Source organism: Cyanistes caeruleus, chromosome 10, assembly GCF_971803275.1.
Source record: "Cyanistes caeruleus chromosome 10, bCyaCae1.hap1.1, whole genome shotgun sequence".
In the NCBI taxonomy this organism is placed as follows: Eukaryota; Metazoa; Chordata; class Aves; order Passeriformes; family Paridae; genus Cyanistes; species Cyanistes caeruleus.
This window is the reverse complement of record NC_141710.1, coordinates 20,168,977-20,186,615: the sequence shown is the minus strand read 5'-3', so window position 1 is coordinate 20,186,615 and position 17,639 is coordinate 20,168,977. Positions and strand designations below refer to the sequence as shown.

The following is a 17,639-nucleotide window of genomic DNA, read 5'->3' as shown; positions in this document are numbered from 1 at the left end:
AGTCAGAGAATGCTGTTTTTGGTTTTTTTCTTTCTCAATTAGAAATAGAAAGGAAGCAATGAAAATTAAATAAAAGATTTCAAGAAACAGCAAGGGGAAACAAAGAGCCGCTTATATCTTGCGTGCAGACAGTGATGATCCAAGTAAGTAAGGCCGTGGATTCATCCTAAATTACACCCGTGTGAAACATTTGAGTATAAATCACATCTCTCTGCATAAACTATCCATAAGTTACATAATTGGGGTATAATTAAGCAAGAGGCTGCAGCCCACCTGCACGCAGGTGTGTGCAGCATCTCCATCCCGCTCCGGCATCCATCCATCCATCCATCCATCCATCCATCCCTCCGTGTGCCGGTGCTGGCGGGGGTGCGTGCGCTGGGTGCCGCTGCCGGAGGGACCCCCCAGCCCCCGGGGCTCCGGGAGGCTCCCCCGGGGGCCGCTCCGCCCGGGGCGGTGCGGGGCGGTGCGGGGCCGGGGCTGCCCGCGCTGTTCGCCGCGCCGCCGCTGGGGGTATCTTTGTACCATTTTTCATCCAGCAGCAATTTGGAGTGGAAACGTGTAATAGGGGGAAAAAGCAGGGATCTCGGCGGTTCGAGCGAGCCGTGCATCCAAGGAGCCAAAAAAGATTAACCACCCCTCCGCACCCCTCCGCGCCCCTCCCGCATCCCTCCGGGCTCCGCCGCGGCTCCGCGATCGCCCGCCGGACACCGAGCCAGAGGGATTCGTCTGGAGGGCACTTTCGGATCGGGGGAGATCTATTGGATTAGTGGGATTATCTGCCTGCAGACGGAGAGAAGTAGCGTTTGATCATTTCCATTGCCTGCCTGATGGTCGGATTTACATGGAGGTGGCTCGGCACGGATGAGGCTGGATTCCGGATGGGGATTTCCAGCCCCCCCTCCCCGCGCCCCGATCCCAGGAAAGGGGAGAAAAATATATAAAAATCGGTATAATTGGGAAGTGTCCGGAGCGCTATCGGGAGCCCTCCCGCTCCCAGCGGCTGGGAGAGCCGGAGGAGGCGAATCCAGCGGATTTACAGCTCCAGCTGCGATTGCGGGAAAGCGGCCGTGAACTGGTAAATACTTTGATGCTCCCGGCGAGCGGGGCGAGCCCGCGCCGGGATGGAGAGAGAGGAGGGAGGGGGCGGCCGGGCCGGGATGCAGCAGGGCGGCCGGGATGGAGGAGCGAGGCACAGGCGGGATGGAGCGGGGCCGGGCCCCGGGCAGGGCAGGGCAGGGCAGGGCAGGGCAGGGCAGGGCAGGGCAGGGCAGGGCAGGGCAGGGCAGGGCGGCTGCGGGGCTGAGCCCGGGGGCGCTGGGCAGGGCCGCTTCCCCGGCCGTGTGTGCGTGTCGGGGCTCCGTGCGGGGCTGCGGCGGCTGCGAGCCCGAGCGGTGCCCGCCCGCGGGGATGCGCGGCACAGGCGGCGGCGACCGCGGGGGTGTTCGGGGGACATTTCCACACGCACCTTCACGCTCACGCACACACCCCCCGCACCCGGAGAACTTTTCCTCCCCCGCCGCCCCGGGGCCGCCGCCCGCCTCGGAGCGGGAGCTCCGCAGCCCCCGGTGCCTCCCGCAGCCCCCGGTGCCTCCCGCAGCCCCCGGTGCCTCCCGCGGCCCCCGGTGCCTCCCGCGGCCCCCGGTGCCTCCCGCAGCCCCCGGTGCCTCCCGCGGCCCCCGGTGCCTCCCGCGGCCCCCGCTCCCTGCCCTTCTGCCGGGCCTTTTTTTATATTTCTTCAGACATCTTCTTTCTCGCCTGGGTGCCGAGTGCTGCTTCTCCTGCTTCCCCCCCCACCAAACCCTGCCCCCCCCCCCATCCTCCTTTCCTGATGATCGCAACTAGAGCATCATCTCTGCTTGCTAAAGGAAAATCAATTTTCAACAGGTTTAATTAAAATTAATCAGTCAAATTACTTAATATTAATTGACTTATAATTAAAGGCAGAAAGTTACCTTGGAATCGGGAGAAGGGATGTTATCTGGAATCATTTTAACGATGCATAGGGTTTCAGAGCAATTACATTCAAATAACTGTTTAAATAAAACAAACCTGAGCTTGATTATAGTGTTACGTTCTTGCTGGTGCAGGTGACACCATCGGGCTGGCCCTTTCCTTCTGTAAATTTGCTGACCTTTCGAAGGAATATCGTGCTAGTTTGACACTGGGTTTGCTTTCTGGAAGGCCAGTTTGTTTTAGCTCTAACAACTATGGCATTAAAATCCACTAGTATAAAATGGAAATATGTGTTATAGAAGCTATAAATATCAAAGTGAATGTTTTTAGCACGTTTAGATGTTCTGTGAATTTGAAATGAAGCAGATTTTTCTTTTTCTCAGCGTAAGTGTGAGAAATTGTTTTAGGAATTATTTTTTGCCAGCACTGCCATCCACTGTGGCAATATTTGCATTTATCCAGAGCCTTAGTGGGACCAGACTGTGCTGGTAAATTCAGAGGTAATTCAGATCCGAAACTGTGCATTTTTGGCAATGCTCACAATAACCTTTTCATGCTCCCTTAAGACCTAGGCTGGTATTTTTGTTTATTTGTTTTTTACAGTAGCAGCGTTTTTGGTGCATCCACAGACTATTGTTATTGCTGAAAGAGAAGTACTGGGAGCTTTGGGACATTTTCCCCTACTTTTCTGGGCTGGCTTAGCTGAAGGAAAGGATACTTATGAAATTGCACGTACTTTATTACCGGCACCTGACAAGAGAAAGACCCGTGCATGGTATAAATGAGCATTTAAAAATAGAGCCCATTATTCAGGGCCCTGATTTTCAAAGATCCTGATTCCCATTGACTGCACTGAGACTTGTGTGGGCTCCACAGCTGTAACACGCAGACCACTTCAGCATCTTTGAAATTAGATTTGCAGATCGGGAGCTAAGTAGCCATGTTTGGGAATAGTGCTTGGGAAGGATTATTTATTTTTTCTTTCCCCTCCCCCCCATTACTGGTGCAGGGTTAAGGAAGACTGCTTCTTAGTTACTTTTTGATAAATGACACCGTTTTTCTTAGACTGTGGCTACAGATTGCAGTGATGTTGCAAAAGCAGTTTTGCAGTAAATGATCAGGAGATCCTCAGATACCCACAAAGAGATCCCATTTATCCTGTACGTTTCCTGCGAATCATATGCAGGCTGTGGGAAGAAAAATGAGGCTGGGGATAATCATGCTAAGTGTGCTGGGAAGCAGGATTTGGCTGAACACCTCTGTTTTTGTGATTAACTGAAGTAGCAACGAAAGCCATGAGAGTGGTTGAGGCTGTGTAAGGCAGTGGGTGTAGGAGCGAGGAGAAGAGCTGCTGTCCTGATGCTGCTTTGGTTATCTTACCCCTTCTCCTAGAGCAGGGTAAGAAGATAATATCCTAGCTGTTGATACTTAAACATCTTTAACAAAGTGGGTTTTCTCTGGATTATTTGGCTGGAGGTGGAGCAGTCTGCTGAGGAGGGTTATTTAAAGATTGGGACAGGGCTGTAGGCAGATAAATTGATTTGCAAGTGAATGGAGGAATTTGAACATGGTAATGGTGGCAGTTGTTTTTTTTATCAGTTTACATTTTTAATATCCACTGGCATACACACCAGCTTAAACCACTCTAATTGTTCAAATGGAGTCTGGGGAAAAGGGAAGAAAGCAGAGGCTTAGATGTGGTCTCAGTTCATAATGGATTGGCTTGCCTTTCTTTATTAAAAGCAAATATACGTTCCTTTTTAATAGAATTGTAGAGCTGCATTGCACATTCTTGACTAGCTCTGAATTATTTCTTTGATGTCATATTTATTATGGGTTTTTAATCACATGAAAAAGAAATTATTTAAAAATTAAATAGTGAGAAAAGAAGGGCAAAAGGAGACAGACGTTCTTTGAAAGAAAATAATGAAAATACAACATTTTGCTAGAGGTCCAGTAGAAGCCTCTGGGGATTTCTTTTAATAAAGGATGGGCAGTTATCAATCTGATCCAGTAAATGATATAGTTTGCGATTAGTCCCAGATATCCCTCCATGGTAAGTATAACAGGTGATAAAATAATAGATAATGATAAAAAATAGCTCCTGACTGATGAAGAAAGGCTTTTCTAGAGGCATATCTCCATTTCTGAAGCCCTGGTTCTGAGCTCTGCATTGTGAGGGAACACAAGCACTCAGAGGGGGATGCCTGCCCTTATAACCAGGTGTTGCACAAGAGTTTGTGTGGAAGGGGGAGAGAGGGACTCAGGGGATGCAAAAAAAACCCCAAACAACAAAACAAAAAACATAATGGAAGAGCTTCATCATGTGTTACATATTGAGAGCATATCCTGTGATTTTAATAACAAATGATGACATTACATCCCCCAGGATAACTATTGAATTAGCAGAATTACAGGGGGAAATAATTTTGGCTACTTGGTGACTCAGCTGCACATTTCCACCTGCCTCTGAAGACCCCACGTGTTTTCCAACAGAATTAGTTGCCATAACTATTAATTGCTCATTAATGATGTTTTGTGTGCTCTCCAGGGATAAAAAGTGACTGGTTGGCTGCTTAGTCCCACGTTAATTTTGCTGAGCACCCACTCCACCATGGCACTTCTCTCTAGAAAACAAAAGGTGGTGTGAGGGACCAGCTGCTGTGGGAAACCAGGGGGCACAGAGTCTGTACTGTAAATATCCTCATGGTTACCAAGCCATGTAAGGATCTGGGCTGCACACAGCAGGGTAACATGGTTTTTCCACTGCTGTGGTCAAATAAGACATGAGGCCATTAAAAGAAAAGCAGTTTGAGTTCTCTTTACCCCATTTGTTGAATTCTTCTGTTTTGTCCTCATAATATTTTCTGCATAATCAGTTTTAGTGTTGCCTTTGGGTAGCCTGTTACCTTCTGCTGATGCTTGGTTGGGTCTTTTGCACCATATTAAGGGAGAATGTAATGCTTGGAAATTAGCAACACATGACTGTAAAATCATAAAAGTGGTCAAGGACACTTTACAACTATTGCATTTCAAGTAAGTCATATTCCTTTAACGAAGCAGAGAACTTAAATGGCAATTTAAAAAGATGTTTTCTAAGTCTCTTCAATCACATCCTGCCTAGAGAAGCCATTAGCTCACTTCTGAACTGGTTCTGGGAATTTAATGAGGGGAATACATTTATGTTGTATTTCATACTTTTATTTAATTACATTTTGTCTGAAGCTTTCAAGCTCAATATCTGAACTAAAAGTTGTTCCTTAACTTTTGCCTTCCCAACCCTGTCCCCCAGTTTCCAAAACAGTACTTGAAAGCAGTAAAGTGTTATGTAGGCACACGGTGTTAGAAATATTCATGAGGAGAAAACGACAATTTAGTCAGGAGAAACCTTACAGATTGAGTATTTTGACATCCTCAAGCCTCTGCAAAACAGGCATTGTGGGATGAGGCTTTTGTTTCTTCAGCTGGTTTCACAACAATGGTTTATTTCTGTGGAGAATCTGGGCCCTGGAACAGTCACCATGAGACACCTCTGATGGGTCAGGGAACCTTCTGGTCACTGGAGTCGTGGTCAGCGTGACCAGGACGTGACCACAGGGGGACTGAGGCTGGGTGCTAGAGCTGAAATAAGTCTCTTTCTCACAGACAGGGGTAGAAAATGAAAAGAGGACAAGGAGCTGAATAATAGGAGCTACACATGAAGTCGGATGGAAAGAGTAAATCTTTGTAGACATTTAATGGTGTTATATTCTAAGCTTTTGGGAAATTTTATTTGAAATTTTTTTACAACAGTAAATATAGTCTGTGCTATATCCTATTTCTATTTCTATTTCATGTGAGAGAAAAATTCCCCATCTATGGCACAACACTTTACTGCTACCATTACTGCAGACTTTATAGATCAGAGATGTGTCAGCATGTTAGCTTTAGCTGTAATGCTTTTTTTTTGTGAAACCTTATGGGCCTTGCAGCCACTTTCTCATACTGACACTCATAAAACGTTCAAGTTCTCATATTTATTATTTAATTTGCTTCCTATATAAAGCAGCAGAGCTCTTTGGTACGTGAATATGAAGCCAAAAATGACAGGCAGGCATGAATGGGACTAATGAGTTTTAATAATGCACATATTAGAAACTGCTAAAGGAAGTTTAATTAAGAAAAACAAGTTAAGCATGAAATTCATTTTGGAACAAATGCAAGTAAAGTCACAGATGTACGGAATGCTAGATCACAGGAAACAACCTCTTCAAGTGGATAGATCCCTCTAATGCCAATATTGCACTCAAGTTGTAGTGTGCTCTCTGCAGTTCTGGAAAGCCTGGTAATACCAGTCAAGAGCACTTTCAGAGCTGAGCTAGAGATGTTGGGTTTGTGATTAACAAATTATGTTTATATGTCTGTGAATTTCCTGATGAGTTGGAACTTGATCTCAGTTACTCTGATGAAATTGGGACCATCTTGACCATCTGATCAAGAACAAAAAGCATGGCTTCCTTTTTCTGCCACAAGGAAGTTTGCTGGTCTCTTTTCTTAAAAAAAAAATCATCTTGTTGAAGAGCTAGTTATTGATCTAGCTCTACAACAAGGCTTTTGTATGCTTGGAACTGTTACTGAATTGTATCCAGCTAGAAAAACAATTCATGGACAAATCTGAGTTCATTCAAGCATCTTTGTTTGCAGAGATCTCCCTCAAGAAGTGGTATTATCTGTATTCCAGCTTTTTTTATCTTGAATTACTAACACCCTCCCCACCAGGAAAATACAAAAGTGATATCTTTCTTATGAATCTGATATGAAAGCTTGCCTTGGGGGATGAACTAGCATTAAAGGTAGTATTATTGTTGTAATAAAGGTGGCAAAGAAAATCCAATTAATTTTTCTCATATGATTAACCCCAGTGAACCAAGGGTGAGCCACAAATATATATCAGGTGAAGAACTTTGTTAACAATTCTATAACTAAATTTATCACCTGAAGGAGACAGCAGAAGGACAATTAGTTTCAGGAGTAGTCTCTGGTTGGGTTCTGGGCACTCTGCTAGAGTGATCAAATGAGAAGCACGTGTATATTTTATGAAGTATTAATGAATGCAACTCCCACTTGACCTGATGGTATGCAATACACAGATTTTGATATTGAAGCTCTCAAATGAGAAACATCTGGGTTATTTTTTTCTCTGGGATGACCTCTGATTAGCATGAGTTCAGTGGAATTTCTACAGTAGGTCAGGGAATCTTTCTGTCCTGAAGCAAGAACAGCCATCAACAGAATGGCCATTTGATCATTTAGCTGAATACTTACAGTACTCAAAAGTGAGGATAATGTGTGGCCCATTTAAGAGTTAACCGTAAGCTGCTAAAAGGAATAAAGGTTCACTTCAGTGCCCATTATATTCCAAGCCAGTGCATCTGTCATTTTTAATTTAAATCTGTATTACTTAGCTGTCTAAAACTTTACACGTAAGTGACAGAGTTACCCATTCTTTCTGTTATGGGTAAAATCACCATTTCGTTATCTACTTATTGTGCAAAATGTCAGACAGCTCAAGTCCACGGTAAAAAACTGTAGTCAACTTCTGGTAATATAAAAAATTACTTCAGATAAGAAGTAGAACTATTTTAAGAAAATGATTTATTGATATGAGTAAATGGAAGATAATAGGACTTAACTGACCCTCTCCTCATGGGCTTAATTTGCCTGATTCAAAAACAGTTTAATAGAAAATTTTGATCAGAACTCTTCCTGTTTTGGCAAACTAAGATAGAGAAATTATTTAAAGGGATTTTTGAATATGAAAATACTAGTTAATAAGCATTAGTGAATATACCCACTAATGACAAAGAACAAAAATTTGGTGCAGTTGAAAAATGCATCACAATTTAAAGGAGTCTTATGACATCTACTCATTTTAATTCAACTTTTCACTAATTTTGAAGTGCTGCATCTGATGATTTATACTACAGTATTTAAATATTGTATTTTTCACTAACTGGTTATGAGGTTTAGCAGTCAAAACACCATATTAAATTGAGGTGAGGGCACTCAGGAATGTTTCTCTGATCTGGGAGTGATATATTTACACAGCTTGTAGCATCTGGAAATCCTTTCCACTGGGTTGTTTGTGCTCCCGTGTAACATAACACTTATAATCTCATCCTAATACGGGGTGGGACTGTGAGCCCATAAAGATGATGTCTTATTCATACCTTTGTTGGTCATCTTGGCAAAGGTTCTGCATCTCAATAGGGCTGGATTTGTAGCAGCTTTCTGGAGCTACCAGACCTGTGGCTGCAATGAGTTAGAGTGGGTGCTGGCATGGGGGATGTGACCAAACCCCACCAGGGTTGTACCACTGTTATGTGTTTTATGTATTCAGGATTGCAGTCTCCTCCACTATCATTTATACACCTTGTTTTTTAAATGAATGTTAATTTCTTGGACTAAACCCATGCAAAGCCCATCCCTTTGAGAAAGTATTTTGGGAAGTATGCAAGAACAGTGTCAGTTTTAAAATATTCCACAGAATGGATTGGGTTGGAAGGGGCCTCTAAAGGTCATTTAGGTTTTGGTAGGGACACCTTTCCCTCCAGGCTGCTCAGAGTTCCATCAACCTGGCCTTTTTTTACCACTAAGTTGAGAAAAAATACAGTGTGCTTGGAACTTGCTTCTTTTGTTAACTTGAAACACGAAAGAAGAGAGGGGGAATTTTGTGCTGCATCTCTTGAAGATTTGTCTGGTCATGTTTACAATTGGTGTGTCGCACCGACACAGTGTTCACCCTCATCTTTCCTCTAATGCCCTGTGTACCACTATCCATGTTCCTGCTTGGCTTCGTAGAGTGTTTTAGAACACAGATTTCTTCTTAGAGACATGAAACATCTCTGGGCTCTTAACTCTAAGGAGAGACTGCTGTAAGTAAAAATGGATGCAAATGTAGCTGGTTCTGCAAAACAGCACTTTGTGTTTTGAAATGAAGTGGCGTTGTGTGGTGTTCCAATCTCTTTGAATATTTGTGCAACTGGGATTTACTAGCAAAGTTGGAGTGGAAAGGAATTTTTAAGCAGGAATATCAAATCGCAGAATATACCTTCAGCTGAAATGAAAACAGCTTTTTTGGGGGGGTTGGGAGGTCTTTATTGTAACAATAACAGCTTTTACATGTGCTAAAGCTGGCGTATGGCCAGAAACCTTGGGTGCCAGCAAAGGTTTTATTAATGCATTGGAGCTATTGATAGGTGCTACAGATCAAACCATCCCTTAAGATTTGAAGGTCTGGGCATGAGTAACAACGAGGAGTTTCGCTGCTGCAGTTTGCAGCAGATGTGACCTGTTGAGGGATGCCCTGTGTCATTGGAAATGCAAAGATGCGCCGAAGCTCTCCTGGATTGTTCACTCCCCAGCATACTAAATGCTTCTCTAAAGCATTTCAGAATCTGAGCTATAAAGTAATTTGAATTCAGAAAGGAAGATAATAAAATAATAGATGATAGAAAAAAACCTCTGTATAGTATAGACTGTTCGAAAGAGCATGAAAGACTTTATCAAATACCTTTTACAGTAGAATTCATTTGTGTTACCACGGGGAGCAATTGTGATCCTCAAATCAAGACAGCAGTAAAATCTGAGAAGGTTTCTCCTCCTTCTCCTCATATCCACATTATTTTGATGCTAAACCTTGTCCCAGATTTATCAGTTCTACTCTTTGGTTTATTCACCTGCTTGTCTCCCTGATCATTCCTGTTTATTCCCTCTCCTTTATTTTCCCACTGATTCCTCTGCAGCTGAATCCAGAAACCAAGGGAAAGTCCAATGTAGATCATCTGCAGAAAGACTGGGGGGATTCTTTTCCAGCATTAACTCTCAGTGTGTTTCCCTGGCCAGCTTCCCTTCTTGCCCTTGCACCTAGTGCTCAAAATGAAATTTTCTTGTGAAAGTCTCAAAAGATTTCATAAATCTCAGTCTTTTTATTTGCGTTGAGTTTGTGGTTTTGATGTGATAGCTTCAGGGCAGCCAATGACAGGCTTGAATGTCTGACCTCTCAGTCTCAAAAAATAAACTGTTACTTAGACATTTAAAAAGAGAGGCTTGAAAAGAGCAAGTCCAAAATTCAAGTTATAAATACAATGAAAATATGTTGATTCAAATCCTGCAAGCACTTGACAATTTGCTGCCCTTTATAGCCTACCCATCTATTCATTGAGGCTGCTGCCCAGTAGTTAATTAATTAGGAATAGCAAAGACAGAACTGAATGATATTCTTACCTTTTTTGGCATCCTGTCTCAGAGTAAAGCCTTGTCCATGGGAGGCAAACCTGAACTGGAGATCACAGAAACAGAACTGTTCAGCTGCAAAGACAAACCAGCAGATGGACAAGCTTGGAATTACAGCCCAGCTCTAGAACTGGCTTTGAGTCTACATTGAATTTACCATTTGAGGTATAAAAATTGTATTACAAAGTTTCTTTAGAACTGAAAACAGGTGCTAAATAAATTATTAGTGGCATCTTGGTAATTTTGCACATCAAACCAACCTAGCACCTTGAAATGAAGAAGGATGCTTTTCCTTGGCACAGCTATGTTGGATTTGTTGAACTCAGACCTTCCCCAGACCATGTAAATTAGCTGGAAAGCTTCTGAGATTAAACTCCTGCTATTTACAAGTTTGAGTTTGAGAAAGAAGAGGAAGTACATGTTTCCATTCCCGAGAGGAAAACAAATCCTTGTGGGTTTTAAGACCCAGTGGAAAAGGCTGTGGAGGATTTTGAATGCCACTAAGGAGCAGGCTTCCATCTCTTTATGTGCATTGCTCAGGAACCTGTCTGCCCACTAAAAAACAGAAATAATCTTTACTATTTCTCAAGCAGTACTCTGCTCCCTCCAAAATCTGAAATGCTACAAAGCAGCAATCCTCCATAAGGGGGATGTCTGCCATTCCATGTAAGTGTGTTAAAGTAAATGTAAACACATACATCAAGTTTGGGGAATTATTTTCTGCAGCTAAATTGGTGAATTTCCAGTGAATACGGAGAATATGCAGCTGGAGAATGAAGGACATAAGCCTGTTTGTTGCAGTTTCACAGTGAAGGTGTTAGAATTAGCAGAGAAAGAAAGGGAAAGAGAAAATTGCAGAAAAGCTTCATCTATCTCCTTATTGCCTCCTGAGATAGATTGTTCAGAGCTAAAGGAACACTAGACATGAACCAAATCTCCTGCTGTCCTATATAGCTTTTACAATCTCCTTTTTAATAACCCAAACTACAGGGTAGTCTGACTATTAGACAAGCCGTTCTTTTGAATTCTCTCCACAATGTGTATAGACATGATAAAAAAAGCAATTCTCATTAAAGCTGCCAATGCTGTTTCAAAAGCAGGTGGTTTAAAATGTTTCCTATACAATGCAAAACACATTTCTTGTGCATTACACACTGCTTAATAGGGAGTGTAAGATTACACTGCTATGTTGTGTATAACACTGCATGTTAAATAATGGGATATTGTAAGTCGTGTTGGAAATATGTTTCACATGAATATGGAAGATATAACGATATGCACTGAGCAATTTTCAGAAGTGCTGGAACACAGCCTTGTGTGACAACCTCTGAGCTAAAGTAGTTGAAAATAGCATCTGGAATTTCAGATTATACAGTCTCTGATCCTAACTGATTATTTTTTCTAGGATATTGTTCAGTCAGCATGTGGATATATGAAAGATAAGATTTCTCCGGTCCTGTGGGAATGCTTATTGTTTATGTTATAAATTAAGGATGGTAGGAATTGAGTGCTCTCAACACGCATTTTCATTTTTCGCTGAAGTCAATCTTTTATAAGGAATGCAGGATTGATCTGACACAAAAATTGTGATATACAGCTCCCTCCCTGAGCTGTCTGTTCATGTCCTTTTCCAAACCAGTTCTGAAAAAAACCCCAGTGGCCTACAGAGGTCCAGTTGTACCTCTGTGAAAATTCAGAGTTTACCATTCACCTCAGCAGAAGCAGACTTTGGTCCTTCACTGATGTGAACATTTCAGTCTGTGTTTTTCATCAGCTATCAGAAAACCACATAAAGCATGGTAATTCAAGTTATTGTGAGTAAGCTCAGTAATTCAGGTTATATTTTAAAATGAACAAAAAAAATGTTTGTATGTGTTGTAAACTGCTTTTAATGAAATTAAATGCATTTGGATCTTCAGTATGCTTGTCTATCTTAATTTCCTCATCTTCTGCTTTAAGAAATAATTACTTCCTTTCTAATAAATCAACTTCTGCAAACAAGGTGAAAATTGATTATGAGATGATTAAGTTAAATAAAATATTAACATAAACACTTATGTAATGTAGCTCGGCAGTAAATAGCTTATTCTTGAAAAAGTGAATTTAAAAAATTGTATTTTCTGTGAGTCCTGTTTCTCCTGAGAAGTCTCTATAAATTCAACAGGTGACATTACAGATAATTCCAGTAATCAGTGTTTCACCTGCCATTTCATGGACCCATAAACTCCTGCAGTTTAACTTACATGGCTCTAGCAAATATTAATGTATGTAAATAACGTGTTAAACACCTAGTTATCACTCTGCTCATATTAGCTCTTTCATACTAATGATTTATTTTCATTTTCTCCAGGATATAGACCTGCGGCTAACTGGATTTGATTTATAAGAGGGGATTCTGCAGTAAATGGCTGCTCTCTTCATATTGCTGCTATGGAAAACAGAATTGTCAATAGGATGTAGTCTGATAAATAGTGCTGAGTGAAGATGCAGCTTCAATAAGTGTGAAATCAATGGAAGATACTTACCGCATGAAAAGCCTTTTGAGATTTTTCTGACAGGCGCCTATTTAGGAAACTTGATCTGTTTCCTCCGGTCGCCCTGTTTTTACACCAGTGGATACAAATCAGATTGCTTCACTGTAGATACACAACTGATGTGGGACCATGGCCTTTCCAAGATCCGTGTGGCTGAACTGTGTTTGGAGAGCGACGGTGGCCCGCCTGCTGCACACGGGATCGAACGCCACTTTCGCTTTTTCTATGCTTGGATTTTTGCTTCACGCTGCAGCCGTGTCCTCCCAAAAATTGGATGATACCAATCCAGTCGTGACCACCAACTTTGGCAAGATAAGAGGGATTAAGAAGGAACTTAACAATGAAATTTTGGGGCCCGTTATTCAGTTTCTCGGGGTTCCGTACGCCGCCCCTCCAACAGGGGAGCGCCGCTTTCAACCTCCTGAGCCTCCATCTCCCTGGGCAGATATCAAAAACACCACCCAGTTTGCTCCAGTGTGCCCCCAGAACATTATAGAAGGCAGGTTGCCTGAAGTCATGCTTCCCGTGTGGTTTACTAATAACTTGGATGTAGTTTCAACCTATGTACAGGACCAGAATGAAGACTGCCTCTATTTAAATATCTATGTCCCCACCGAGGATGGTGAGTTAATAGCAGGCGAAACAGGGAGATCTTTTTATTTTCCTGTTCTACTTTCTAACAATATTAATTCACGTGTACTGGTAGCACGCATGGCTTTCTCTGTTTGCACGCCGGCTTATTACATGTGCGCATGCCGCTTTTCTCTGTGTGCATTTGTCCTTGCTTTTTTGATTTTTGATTTTGATTTTTCTGTCTACGCTCATTTCTTTTCTCCCACAGCACGTGTAATTTTTAGGTCAAAGTTGGTGCCTAATTCTCATTGCCACCCACTGACTTCTGGGAAGATGCATCAACATCTTTTCCATTGCATGTGCAGGCACAACAAGTTGAGAATCTTCCGCACCTAATAAAGCAGGTCATATTTAAGTTAGATAGTGGTGTTGCATGCTCCTACTGTCTGTGATGGAGCTCCATGTTATTTTCTAGTCTTCTATTCATTTTTCAGTCAAAAGAATATCCAAGGAATGTGCCAGAAAACCCGGCAAGAAAATTTGTAGAAAAGGAGGTATGTATAAAGTGGTCAAAAAACCAAACCAAACCAAAAAGTAAAAAATACCAAACGGGGGAGAGATGGAAACCTTGCAAAAGGAGAGCGAATAAAACAGGTGAAAGAGGCTGATTGCTGGTGCTGTGAAGTGTTAGGGACCGTCTTGTGCTGGTGGAGAGGTGTTTAAAGAGAGTAGATGAGAAGATAACTTTTGTAAAGCCGGGACTCAGTTGCACCTGATCATCTCTCTCTGGCACTCTCTCCAGGGGCAGTGTTGGCAGCTTCTCTCTTGGCCTGGAGGTTCTGGGCAGTGTGTGTTGGTGGCACCAGGGGACAGGACGTGGTGTGTGGGTGCAGAGGGAGCTCTGTGCCCCGGGATGGGCGCTGCTCCCACTGGAGGGGTGGCACAGCCCACAGCTCTCCCTCCCACAACGATGGCATAAGGGCTGGGAAGCATTACAGCAGTGCAGGGCTGAGACCTGCACTGGCTTCCTCCCTGTTTCCTTGGAACAGGGTTCATTTTCCTGAAGTGTAGATGTGAAACGGGTTTTTTTTTTTTGCTGTTTTGTTTACGCGCTTCTAAAAGTGAGCGTTGATTTCCTTTATTCTGTGATTACAGCTCTCTTTGTCAAGCCCACAAACTCTTAATACGGGTGTAGGGAACTGTTAAAATATTGTGACATGGTACTTTGGGAACTAGACTGCTTTTGGAAGCTTTGGAAACTTGGCTTCTCCCCTTTCTGTGTTAAATAGTATGGAAGACTTTGCAGATTTCTTTGTGAATATTTGCAAATTCCTCAAGCAGTTGACATGCAACAGAGAAGGTCTATTTTGGTGCTGATTCAAAGGAGGCATTTGGTGCTAGTTTTGAAGTACTAATTTTGTACTATGCACGTTTGTTTTGCATCAAATGTTTTTTCTTCATTGTTTTATTTAAATAATGTGTTACCTTAGAGCCGGACTGCATGTGAATTAGAATGTTTTTTGGGGTAAACAAAGAGTACTGTGGGCATGCACAGTTGCCTTTTAGCTGTAATCCATATTTTTTTATCCTGTTATTCCAAAACAAATACGTTTTAGGAAAGTGCATAGCAGAAATGTTTGGAGCTGGGAAAAACTGAACTCTTTGAACACTGCATTAGTTTTTTAAGGTAGTATCTAGGCTCAAAATGAAGGTGGCCTTGTTCCCAAGGCTTTAGCTCTTACAGCTCCTAACTGCTGGTTGCAGCTAGTTGTTAATTATTAATTGTTAATTGTAGTTGCTCGATGTATGCTTTTTTTAGATGTCTAAATCCACTTTCAGTGACTTAAAGCAATTTGTGTTTAAAGTGTCAGGCTTTGAGACATCTTCTGTTTTCCGTTAGGGAATTTTTTCTCGGTGCTGTAAAAGTACAATTGTTTAAGCTGGATTCCCAAAGCTGGAAATGAAGATAATCAGGGTACTGTGAGCAACGTCACTTCTTCACACATCATTCAAGTTGGAATAACTGCTGTCATTTATATGCATTCAATTAATGTGCAGTGCTGCAGCAGTTATTACGCAGTTCATCAAGCGTGTGTAATTAGCTGAGCAACTTTCACTTCCTATCACCCAGACGCTGATTCACAAAGTCATAAATAAAGATGCAGATCCCCATCATTGTTCTCAGAGAGCATCTTTCATATGAGAGAGAATTAAAAGAAAAATAATAAAAAAATCAGAAAAATAGCAAAAGTCAAGGGAGGAAGAGCCCAGTAGCTGAGAAAGTCATGCTTATTGTCCTATAGGCCTGGAGGAGAATAAAGAGAGTTATTTGAAATTCAGTAGGTACCTTTCCACTTGGACTCATCTCACACACAGCACAATAAAAAGCCTACCTTTTGCTGTTGACAAGTGCTGAATACCTTCAGCTGGGCAGCTGAGATACCTGAAGTAATCTCTGCTCTCTGAGAACTTCCCCGTGTTTATCCTGGGCTGGGATTGCCCCCACAGCCAGGGGCAAAAGGAGTTGAGCTGCAGGACAAAGTTGCAGTAGAGTCACAGCAACAGAGCAGCAACCACAGCTCGGAAAGGCATCAGTTTTGTGTCAGAAAGAAGAAAGGCCCAACGTTCTCTCTTTTGCTGGATTTTTAGGTTGCAGTCATTGCATCACAGTTAGCGATGAAAATTATTGGAAGGAGAAAATCTGAAAATCAGAGGCAGACTTTTACATCATCTTTTTAATTCATAAAGGATATATAAGATCAAAATGACTGAATCAGCAACCATATATTGTCATTACATATGGTTTGATTAATTCTCACTACACAAAATAGATTGAATTAGATAAATAAATTAGTATTTATACTTAACTGTCAGCTGAGGGACATGACCAAATTTGAAGAACAAGTTTGAAGAACAGGGAGCAATCTGATTAAGATAGATGTAGAAATTAAAGGAGTTCTATCCATGAGTCATGGATTGTAATGAGCATTATATCCATGACCTCCTGTTGGGATTTGGATGTGCCCACAGCAGAGACTACAGAATGATAGGTTGAAGCTGGGTGAAAAAAAATGAGACAATTCAGCATGTTTTTTGCTAAACATAGAGGCCTGTATTTCAGTTACTTGACCTTCAATTTACTGATTCAAAAATAAAGAAAGAGCATCTGGTTTTGTGTCTTTTCTTCCAGGTACATCAAGGTCAGAGGCTGCTAATTCTGTTTTGGGTATGCAGAAATTTGTTTGCAAGTGCTGGGTTTGGAAAATCACTGCAAAGGCATTTGAGTAATTTTGTTTTGTTTTTTTGAATCTAGTTTTCAAAACTCTAAATTTTAATGGACCTTGGTTATATTGTAGGTATGTGGTATATACCATTTTGCTGATTGATATTAATTATATTATCTGGCATTTCCTGAATTTCCCGATAAAGCTTTGTATAATTTCTAGGGATTACCTGAATAGTATTCTACTGTTTGGCATTTCAGATCTCTAATTTACCTTATAGTCAAGACACAAATATTTCACTTGTGATCCAGAATGTTTCCTTATCTCTTAGAAGGACAAGTGCTTCCTGCTTTAACTGCATACCTGTGGTGTTTGAACACTCTGCATTCATGTCTTTGCATTGCAGCTGGAGAAATTTCCTAATTTAATGACAACTACACAAAGAAAATTTGGGAAGGATCACTTATATGACCACTAAATGAACCCCCAGGTGTTGTGTGCTCTGCACTTGGGATGACATTATGTTCTTTCTTAGGAACCTGTATAAAGATTTCATACTGCCTGAAGATGCCTCAGTGTGAAAATGTGGAGGTGTAGGTGGTATATCCTCAATGTCACAGAGCCAGGCAGGTGCAGTTTTGGATAAATTAGTATTTGTAGGAGATTTAGGTGTAGAATAAGTAAAGAAATCACTTGATCCTTACTTTTATGTTTAGGAATTATCAGTGGCTCAGAGACCGCCCAATATCAGTGACTTCCCCACATGTGGATTCTGTTTCTTATTCTAGTCAGGGCAGTGAATAAATTTTAAATGCGAAGACTCATGATCTGAACTACCTCATTTGAGAGTGTAGGATTAGACAGCTCTATTAATATTTATGCCTCCTAATGGTCTACTTGATTTTCAGAGCAAAGCTCCCCACACCATACTTTCTGGGTTATGGCTGTGGTTACTATGGACGCACAGGAGCAAATGTACATACACACAAATATATTCATGGAACTGAAATACAAATCACACTGCTGTAATCTCATCCTGCTTTGATCTCCCTTTGTTTTCAATAGAGAATATGTTACA

At 41.8% G+C, this 17,639-nt stretch overlaps 1 protein-coding gene across 10 annotated transcripts in view; it reads left to right on the top strand.

The window, feature by feature from the left end:
* Positions 1 to 17,639, top strand: part of NLGN1 (neuroligin 1) — a 483,239-nt gene that overhangs the window by 175,292 nt on the left and 290,308 nt on the right. For 4 of the 10 annotated variants that reach the window (XM_086843337.1, XM_086843336.1, XM_086843335.1 and 1 more), the window contains exons 1-2: positions 524 to 1,078; positions 12,581 to 13,386. In XM_086843337.1, the coding sequence (XP_086699463.1) occupies positions 12,894 to 13,386 (493 nt within the window). In that variant the 5' untranslated portion in view covers positions 524 to 1,078; positions 12,581 to 12,893. Of the gene's footprint in view, positions 1 to 523; positions 1,079 to 10,243; positions 10,396 to 12,580; positions 13,387 to 13,831; positions 13,892 to 17,639 lie in introns of those variants that run through there. The other 6 variants (XM_086843338.1, XM_086843331.1, XM_086843329.1 and 3 more) reach the window with 4 other exon arrangements.